The following is a 10,909-nucleotide window of genomic DNA, read 5'->3' as shown; positions in this document are numbered from 1 at the left end:
TGTTTTAGACATGAAGTCCTTGCTCATGCCTATGTCCTGAATGGTGTTGCCTAGATTTTCTTCTAGGGTTTTTATGGTTTTAGGTCTAACATTTAAGTCTCTAATCCATCTTGAATTGATTTTTGTATAAGGCGTAAGGAAGGGATCCAGTTTCAGCTTTCTACATATGGCTAGCCAGTTTTCCCAGCACCATTTATTGAATAGAGAATCCTTTCCCCATTTCTTGTTTTTGTCAGGTTTATCAAAGATCAGATGGCTATAGATGTGTGGTATTATTTTGAAGGGCTCTATTCTGTTCCATTTGTCTATATCTCTGTTTTGGTACCAGTACCATGCTGTTTTGGTTACTGTAGACTTGTAGTATAATTTGAAGTCAGGCAGTGTGATGCCTCCAGCTTTGTTCTTTTGGCTTAGGATTGTCTTGCCAATGCAGGCTTTTTTTTGGTTCCATATGAACTTTAAAGTAGTTTTTTTCCAATTCTGTGAAGAAAGTCTTTGGTAGCTTAATGGGGATGGCATTCAGTGTAAAAATTACCTTGGGCAGTATGGCCATTTTCACAATATTGATTCTTCCTATCCTTGAGCATGGAATGTTATTCCATTGTTTGTGTCCTCTTTTATTTCCCTGAGCAGTGGTTTGTAGTTCTCCTTGAAGAGGTCCTTCACATCCCTTGTAAGTTGGATTCCTAGGTATTTTATTCTCTTTGAAACTATTGTGAATAGGATTTCACTCGTGATTTGGCTCTCTGTCTGTTATTGATGTATAGGAATGCTTGTGATTTTTGCACATTGATTTTGTATCCTGAGACTTTGCTGAAGATGCTTATCAGCTTAAGGAGATTTTGGGCTGAGACGATGGGGTTTTCTAAACATACAATCATGTCATCTGCAAACAGGGACAATTTGACTACCTCTTTTGCTAATTGAATACCTTTTATTTCTTTCTTTTGCCTGATGGCCCTGGCGAGAACTTCCAACACTATGTTGAATAGGAGTGGTGAGAGAGGGCATCCCTGTCTTGTGCCAGTTTTCAAAGGGAATGCTTCCAGTTTTTGCCCATTCAGTATGATATTGGCTGTGGGTTTGCCATAAATAGCTCTTATTATTTTGAGATACATTCCACCAATACCGAATTTATTGAGAGTTTTTAGCATGAAGGGCTTTTGAATTTTGTCAAAGGCCTTTTCTGCATCTATTGAAATAATCATGTGGTTTTTGTCTTTGGTTCTGTTTATATGTTGGATTACGTTTATTGATTTGCTATGTTGAACCAGCCTTGCATCCTAGGGATGAAGCCAAAATGGATCTGACTCTGTCACCCAGGCTGGAGTGCAGTGACACACCTGTAGTCCTTGACCTCCCAGGGCTCAAGCAATCCTCCCTCTCTAGCCTCCTGAGTAGTTGGGACTACAGGCTCATGCCCCCAACCTGGCTAATTTTTCTATTTTTTTTGTAAAGACAGGGTTTTGCCATGTTGCCGGAGCTAGTCTTGGACTCCTGAGTTCAAGCAGTCCACCCTCCTTGGCCTCCCAAATTGCTGGGATTACAGACATGAGCCATCGTACCCGGCCCATGGTGTTGTTTTTAAAAACGCTTAGAATTTTCTGTTTCATTATTACTACTACCCACATATTTCATCTCCTCTATTTCTTTATAATGAAAATGACAATTGGAAAGTTTCAGTGGGCCTTAAGATAGAAAGAATAATCTGTCTCAGAATGAATCCTTAAGAGCAACCAGAATAATAAGGTAAAAGGTTCCTGAGTTTGTAATATATGTCAATATTTGGTAGCATACAAATGTAAATTTGCTTCTTATATGATGCTGTACACATTGATTTCTATGACTTTTTAGAAACTGTAGCCAAAGAGAGCATTTTGCATTTTTGAGAAATACAGTAATTTTACTCTAGGTTTTAGACCATTCCAGCGTGTGGTGTTAGAGTTTTTAGGTACTCAATTCGTCGCATGAAAAGGGAATGTTTCTATTTTGCCACCACCATTATGTTATCTTTACCAGTGCAATTACAAGCTAATTCAGTGCTCTTTGTGTTGGACTAATAGCTTCTGATTCTCTGCTGTCACCCAGTACCTCCTCATGCTCTTTCAATACCATCTGCAGTGCCCCCAGCACTTACCTAGGGTGAGCATTTTTCTCTAAGGAGAGACTCATCTTTGGCAAATCATTAATGGAACATCAAAAAGATCCCATCTGTTAGAGTTACATATGGCTAAGATCACAATTGTCAAATATCTCATTTTTTCTTTATTCCCTTTTTCTTTTTTTCCTTTCTTATCCACACAATAAATGTAGTTGTCAGCAGGATAAGTTCATGCGCCGGATAAGGTCACAATTTCATTTAGTGACAACTTCCAACAGTAGGAACTTACAAGGTTCGATTTATTAAAGAGTCAGAAGGGATAAGATCACTGCATGGCCAGCCTGATTTATCAGGGTTTGACTGGAGTACTTGAATAGGGAACATCGTATTTCAAGTTTATGTACAAAACTGTAGTTTAGTATGTGTTGTGACTGTATGACTCAAACATGGAGAAGGAAAATTAGAAAAAGTATCTCTATAAGGCAATTTGTAGTCACCAACCAAGAACAGTCATTTCCTAAGCCAAACCATGCTTAGAAGTGGATCAATATAGCATAATATAAATGGTGCTATTTGTCTCAAAATGCAGATGAAACGTGGTTATTAACACCTGAGGAAACACACAGTGGCAAGACTGCAGTTTGGCTGTGAAGATAATCAGCAGTGAAATGATCTAACCCTCTTATGTATGTAGCAGGCAGCTGTCAAATGGTTAAACCATAAAATAGCAAGAGCTCTGCCATACTTCAGCCACCTTGGCTGACTTTGAAAATGTTTGGAGATTTTTAGAATCTTTGAGTGCTTTTTGAACTCAGCATGACTTCGGGGCTGTCCATGTTTGATACCATGATGCATAATGTCTTCCAACCATGAAGAAAATATAAATATGGGTTCTGACACGGTAGCCTTCTGCTGTAGTATGGTCTGATAAATATTATGAGCTAATTCATGTGATCTGCTTTAAAATTTGGTTATATATTTAAAACCAAGTTCAAACCAACCAGAATTGTACTTTCAGCTAATGCAATATGATCTTCTGTCATCTCATTTACTTGCAACTATGTCCTATGAAATCTGAACCTTGAGTTAAGGAATGTTCTGTAAATACCTTATATGTTTATATCATCAACTTAATGCTGAATTCAGGTGAAGCATGATTGCTGATAACTATTCTAAAAGACTCACATCTGTCTGTTCCCCTTTGGTGTGCTACTATGTTCATATCCTTTGCTTTCTAAAGAGGCATCAAAAAGAGCATATTAAAAAAATACAATGTCTTGATAGCACTTTCAAAGAAAAAGTATTTGAGGGCATCTCTGGTGATTTTAAGTATTTCTCTCCACCAGTGAATTTCTTTTATTTAGGCCAAAACGTGGGTTGATATTTTAAAAAAGCTGTGGGATGTTTGGTAGTGATTTCTGACTTAGGGCCTTTTTTTTTAAGTGAAGCTATCATAAGTCTTTGAGTAATCACAGACTTTTAAAAGTATGCATTATCAAGAAGATAAGAGAAACAGCCCTGAGCACTAACAATATTATCTTTTACCAAAATTGATTAGTCCGTCCTATATGTCTCAAATATTTTCTGTGAACTTACCCAGCATGTTAAAAAATCAGGCTTCTTTTTGAAGAATAGCTGCAAAAATATGAACTGGGCAGAGAAGAACATTTTTTATTTTTTCATCCCGCTCCATATTCTACAGATGAGGTAATGTAGGTGAACGTATTACATAGAAGGTTGAACAAGTGAAATGGTTGCTTGTTGTAATACAAAGAGCAGATACATATTAAGACAACTCTCTTTTGTCTCCAAAAATCAACTTCAACTATACTGAAATTGAGATACATCGTATCATCAAAATTTTCATCCCATCAATTGCGTTCCATTTGTATTTTTCAAATATCATCTGTCACAAACTCTATTAATTACCAGGGAATAAAAGAATTTTTAAAGAAATTTGTAGATTAAAATGTTTATGTTTCTGTTGAGGTGAAATACATTATCAGGGAGAACCCTACTAGGGAATAATTTAATGCAAAACTGTGTGATATTGGACTATAAATGCAATGGGAGTATTAGGGAAGAAAATTTCGGTTTTCTCTAGAATTCAGAGAAGCTGCATGAAGGAGAATAGCTTTGGGCTTGACCTTGTAACATTAAAAGGGTCTATTAAGGCAGGCAGGAATAGGGTGGGTCTGCCAGATAGCAGGAGCCATTCTCAGAAAGTTATGGGGGAGCTAAACTGGAGATGAGGAGGAATGGATGGGGAAGAAGGCTTTTTTGGCTGGAGGGAAGAACACGTTTGGGAGAGCAGTAGAACACAAGAGTTAGGCAAATATTGTGGAGCGGTATGGGTGGTATTAAAATTCAGGCAGATATGTTCAGTTTGGGATGGCCAAGAAGTAGCTAGTGAAGGAACTTGCATAAATGGGTAACATGATGAAAGTGGAGTTTTAATCAGTTTATCCTGGCAGAGATTTGGAACCTGAATTGGAGCTATAGAATCAATTGAGGCTGGTGGGTTGTCTTCATCTGAGTTGATTAAAACCTTAAAAATGCTGATAAGAAGGGTGAATCCAACAGCCAATGGAAAAGAAAATAAGTCAGGATATGAGGAGTGATTTGGATAAAGGTGACAAGGAGGGAATGTGACTACAGGCAGACATCAGTGAATGGTTGGATGAGATGATGGAAGTATATGGACATGCTCTTAGAATTCTTCAGTTTCTTTTTGGTGAAGTAAATATTTATCAGATACTTTGTATATTGTTAATCCTCACAGCAACCTTTTTAGAAAGCTATTGCAGTTTCTACTTTGCATGTAGAAACTGAAGTTCAAAGGATTAGGTAACTTGCTAAGGATCACATGGCTTATTACAGTTACTCTTCTCTCATTCAATTGTGAACCCATTCCAGCGTGTATCCTGGTCTACCATTTTACAAAACTCCTTTCACTCCAAATACCTGTGACCGCCATCTCATCCAAAGGAATCTTTCCAGTTCTTCCCTTCCCCTTTTCCTTCCCCTTTTCCTTCCAATTTTCCTTCCAATCTTCCTTCCTTCCTTCCTTCCTTCCTTCCTTCCTTCCTTCCTTCCTTCCTTCTTTTCTTCTTCTTTCTTCCTTTGACAGAGTCTTGCTCTGTCACCCAGGCTGGAGTGCAGTGGCGCGATCTTGGCTCACTGCAACCTCTGCCTCCCATATTCAAGCAGTTCTTTTGCCTCAGCCTCCCGAGTAGCTGGGGTTGCAGACATGCACCACCACTCCCAGCTAATATTTGCAGTTTTAATACAGACGAGGTTTCACCATGTTGACCAAGCTGGTCTCAAGCTGGTGATCCAATCACCTCGGCCTCCCAAAGTGCTAGTATTACAGGCATGAGCCACCATGCCTGGCCTCCAGTTCTTTTCTTACTTACATAAATTTTCAGATTCCTTGATTGATTCCCCTGTCCTTCAAATTCTCAATCAACCCCTTGGTGTCTATGGTACTATATCCAATTTCTTTTCTATGTCTCTTGCCAGTTCTCCTAAAGCTTCTATGCCTATTCCTTCATCACTATGCCTTTGAAGGTCTTTAGAATTCTGTCCTAGGTCTTCTTATTTATCATGATATACTCTTTAATCCTATGGCTTGTATTACCATATACAAGGTGGTTTTTAAATTTCTGAATAAATAAATGCCAAGACCTTGCTTCCAGTTAAGACCTTGCTTCTGGGTCCCAGGCCTATACTTGCCTACCTAAAATCACCTATTGCCTTCTTTTTTTTTTTTTTTTTTTTTGAGACGGAGTCTTGCTCAGTCCCCCAGGCTGGAGTGCAGTGGTGCTATCTCGGCTCACTGCAAGCTCTGCCTCCTGGGTTCACACTATTCTGCTGCCTCAGCCTCCCGAGTAGCTGGCACTTCAGGTTTCACCATGTTAGCCAGGATGGTGTCAATCTCCTGACCTCGTGATCCGCCCGTCTCGGCTTCCCAAAGTGTTGGGATTACAGGCGTCAGCCACCACACCTGGTCACCTATTGCCTTCTTTATAGCTACTTCAATATCAACATTACCAAACTGTAACTCCTTATTTTACTCTTAATTCTTGTTTTTCTTTCTGTATTCTTCTATCTCAACAGGAACATGGCCGTTGGCTTATGTACCTAACTGAGATACTTGCGTAACATTCTAGGATTCTCTCTGCCCTAAGTCCTAAAATCTAAACAATCACTAAGCTCTATGACTTTTACTTCCCAAGCCATATGGATTTTATTTCATGGAATTCATCCAGGTTCAGGCTTGTTTTGTTTGTTGCTTTATTCTTTGGCCTAACACACTGTCTGATACTTAGTAGATACCCAATAAATGTTTATAGAATAAATGAATGAACAAATGAATGAGGCATAAAGGAATAAATAAACAAATCAAATAAGAATTGGAGCTTTTGCATCTTATTTCAGAATATCTAATCTTTTCAACTTAAACATCCATCTTTTGATAAAATGGTTTGAGGACCTAAGTCTCTGGCCTACCAGCCCAGTGCCCTTCTACTTCTCATAATATATTATATCTAGGGAAGGAAAATTGCTATCATGGACTGTCAGTGTTGAAAAACATCTTAGCGAGTTGTGAGTGAGTGCAAACCACTCTTTTAACAATGACAAAGCAAAGACTCAGAAAAGATATGACTTATTTGAGGCCTTTCAGCTGGTTATTGAACAGAATAGGTGTAAAAATTAATCTTCTTACTTTTAGTGTAGTAATCTTTCCTTTATTTCATGATAGCTATTAATTTTTGGAAAAAAATAAAATATCGTACTCTTAAGCAATATGTAAGTTAAATATAACTTCCCTTTATACAATGTTTTATTTCTTTTGCTATCATTAAGCTATGTAACCTTGGTAGAATATACATGCTAATTATTTGCACTATGCTTGCAGTTTTTAGAAATGCTATTGTGAGCAAATGAATATTTTTATTTAACTATTTCAGCATCAGAAAGGTTTTTTCTAAACCCTGAAATAACTTGTTGGCAAGCAAGAAAGGAGACTGGGGTATTCTTGCTTATCTAGTAAAGTTGAAAAGATTGACTTGATAATTTGAACAGTTACTGGACTTTCTGTTGTGGCCATCTTTAAGAGCTTGTAAAAGTGTTTTTGGTCTGCTTAAAATTTTAATGGATAATCAAAGACACTTCAGAAACTTTGGAGACATTTGGATATCACTTTATGATCTGCCCCAAGTTTGTAGTTCTTAATCCATTAAAAGACAGAGCTGCTTGTAAATCCACAGGTATAGATAAGGAGTCACTGTTTGACTGAGTCTGAACCCTTTTCAAATGAAATATGTCAGTGGTATAAAGAGAGGATGAATTACTTTTTTAAAGGATTTTCAAAGATTCTCATGATTCCTCTGGTATCACTTAAATGTGACATGACTGGTTTTTTAGTGTGTAAAAAGAAGTAAATTATTTGGGTATATTTTTATGTAGAAAAGAAGATTTTTTAACTTGCATTTAGTTGAGAGATTGAAATATATTTTATTTTAAATGGTAAATTGTAAATTAACTGTTTTAAATGTAAATACGTATGGTTGAAAAAAATACTGAGAACCCCTAGCCAATAGAAATTAAACAGTTTATTTTCAAATAAGAAAATTATCCTAAATATTTCAATAAAGAATGTGAATATGCATATATTGAGTCGTGTTGTCCCACTGGTTCCTCTCTGACATCAGATTAGATTGTTATCTTTGTGCTCTGTCCCTGAGGGTGTTTCTATAAAGGGTCTCTGATTCCAATGCATCACTCAAAAAGATTGCACAAAGATGAAAAACATTTTCAGAGGAAAATCTCATACATGGATTTGTTATTCTGTATACAGAAAACAAATTATTGTCTTTCCATAGTTTCTGAACACTGAGTAAGCATCAGGATCTAGTACTTAGGTGTTAATATGTTATTTCCTATACGTATTCTATTTATATCTTTCAGATGTTCGGACTTATTGAATCTTTCTGGGCTCATTTTCCTCACTGCTGATCATCATTAGCTATTGATATACCAGAATTTAAACCACTGGAGAATGTTTGTTTGTCTTAATGTAATGTGTTCTTCCATTTTCAGTGTATTTTTCAAGTGGTAAAGAAAGAGAGCGTGAGAGGAAGGGCGAATGGAAGTGTTGGCCTTGAATTTAAATTTTTGACTGGGAACATGAAATTTTTATGAACATTGCATCTTTATTGCTCAGATATAGATAAATTTAAATTTTACCATGGACACAATTTAACCATTACCAAAATATTTTAGCTGATTGTAGTTTATATACTTTAGTTTTGGTTTTCAGGATAAGCAATAATGAAAACATGAAAAATAATGTCTGGTATTTAAACTATTAAAAGGAGGTGACACTAAATAGAGAAGTAAAGAAGAGATAGAATTGAACTCAGGTTGACAGGGTTTCTTTTAAAAAAAAAACCTCAAGATTGAATCTGTGTATTTAAAGATAGCTACTAACTTGAAAAGAAGCTAAAGCCAGATTAAGGCAACAATTTCATATGTTACCTGTCATGACATATAGCATTTAGAAAATGTAATTACTAGGCCAGGTGCAGTGGCTCACGCCTGTAATTCCAGCACTTTGGGAAGCCGAGGAGGGTGGATCACCTGAGGTCAGGAGTTCGAGACCAACCTGACCAACATGATGAAACTCCATCTCTACTAAAAATGTGAAATTAGCCAGACCTGGTGGTGCTTGCTGTAATCTCAGCTACCTGGGAGGCTGAGGCAGGAGAATCTCTTGAACACGAGAGGCAACCTGGGCAACAAGAGCAAAACTCTGTCTCACAAAAAAAAAAAAAAAAAAAAAAGAAAAGAAAAAGAAAATATAAGTACTGAATATATTCTATTCTGTTTTTCTCAGCTCTCTATTCTATATGGATTTTCATTGACATTAAAATTGATGCAAAAGTAATGGTGGTTTTTGCCATAGTTTTGCACCAACCTAATATTTATTCCTGTTTCATTCCTTCCCATTCTCATGTCTGCTGTTGATCAGGCTGAAAAGAAATAACATTAAAAAACAACAAATTTAGGTTACTGAGATAAAATCTTTAAAATATAAACATTTCAGTATGGTGATATGGTATGGTAATACTCTTTGGGGAATAAATATCCTAGATTTAATTATTTCAAAGAGAGGCTACAAGTCCTGATTGTGTCCTTTTTTTCTACCTATCCTAAACAGCATTTAACCTATTGGCTTTTTTTTTTTAAATATTGAGGCCCTCTTTTATTTATTTGTATATTATTCCATTCGTTTATTTCTTAAGCATTTAATGAATTCCTACTTTATGCAAGTGTGTATACTGTCTTTACTTCCTATTTCCCTTTATAGATTCCAAAATATTACTCTGGAGTAAATGAAAGGAAGAAGACCTTCCAAAACTGCTTATTTCTAAAGTGTTGTTGTTAAAACTCTTTTGGTACAATAGAATTCTATTCAGTATACCAAATACAGAAAAACAAGTAAAAACTTCATCTAAACATTTTTTATTTGAAAAACATGCCTTGCTATATGTTGTACACATAGCCATATTACCTATTGAAACTGGTAGTAATTTCAAAAAATTACCAAGTACTTAAAAAACTCTCCAGATATTGTTGTTCGAGAGTCTTGAATAAATACAAGAATTTTAACGCAAAATTATTGTCCTACTGTTTCTTGTCTATCTGTTTTGGCATTAGATCAGTGCTTTCTAAGGGAGTGTTATTGTTTCTGGTTCTAAAAGACTTAACTAAAAAGAATTGACTTCAGTAGATGATGCGTGTGAAAAGGTGAAAGGAAGAAATTGAACTAAATTTGAATACAATTGTAAGGACAACTTTTATTTTCCTCTTAGGATAAGATGAGTTGTTTTTCAGACGAGCGTAATTAATTCTCTTTGTATGAATCCTGAGAATATCATGTGTGTAAAGCGAACACACAAAAAGAGGTGGCTGCTGTTAAAGTACAAGTGGAAGTATTCTGAACACTTCTGTTTCATTGTCTGCAGGAGAGCTGGAGGTGTTTCAGAAAGATGGGGAACGAAAAATTCAGAGTCGACAGCAACTTCCGGTGGGAACAACCTGGGGGCCGTTTCCTGGGAAGATGGACTTGAATAATAATTCTGTGGTATGTGGATATTCCGAGATGGTTAATGTTTTGTCATCAACGGTTAATATTTTGTCATAGCCCAGAAATTATCTCTGCTTGCTTTCCAATGAAATCACTAAAAGTAACCATTTGTTTTTGCTGTTTCATGGACAGCAAAACTTGGATACTTTTCAAGTGGTTTGTGTCTGACAGTAATATATGCAGAATTTATACAGAAACAGGTTACTCATATTAAATTGTGGCTAGTAAGGTAATATATAAGGTTATTGCTTTATCTGCTTAGCCAGACTAAAACTGTTCACATTTAATAATATATAAAATTGCCTTTATTTTTCGATGACACAAATTGTCATCCATTACAGGTTTACATGAAGAACAAGAAATAAACAACTTTGTTTTTCCTTGGTAATACTGTTTGTACCTTTAAAAGCAAGGATGAATGATCGGCATTATAACTTTTGTTGTTCAGTTTTTTTGTAAAAGTTCTGAGAACAGAAAGTCTATCTCTCGGTGTGATTATGTGGATTATTGATTAATTAGATTTTTTTTTTATTATAAGTTCTAGGGTACATGTGCATAGCATGCAGTTTTGTTACATATGTATACTTGTGCCATGTTGGTGTGCTGCACCCATCAACTCGTCAGCACCCATCAATTCATCATTTATATCAGGT

The 10,909-nt window shown here is 36.2% G+C and overlaps 1 protein-coding gene across 2 annotated transcripts in view; it reads left to right on the top strand.

Moving 5' to 3' along the window:
• Positions 1–10,909, top strand: part of ZFPM2 (zinc finger protein, FOG family member 2) — a 490,202-nt gene that overhangs the window by 238,044 nt on the left and 241,249 nt on the right. For both annotated transcript variants that reach the window (XM_011931024.1, XM_011931016.1), the window contains exon 4: positions 10,135–10,253. In XM_011931024.1, coding sequence (XP_011786414.1) covers positions 10,230–10,253 — 24 coding nt within the window. In that variant the 5' untranslated portion in view covers positions 10,135–10,229. The remainder of the gene's footprint in view (positions 1–10,134; positions 10,254–10,909) is intronic.

This window comes from Colobus angolensis, unplaced genomic scaffold (genome assembly GCF_000951035.1).
Source record: "Colobus angolensis palliatus isolate OR3802 unplaced genomic scaffold, Cang.pa_1.0 Scaffold121, whole genome shotgun sequence".
In the NCBI taxonomy this organism is placed as follows: domain Eukaryota; kingdom Metazoa; phylum Chordata; class Mammalia; order Primates; family Cercopithecidae; genus Colobus; species Colobus angolensis.
This window is presented reverse-complemented; position numbering and strand designations above follow the sequence as displayed.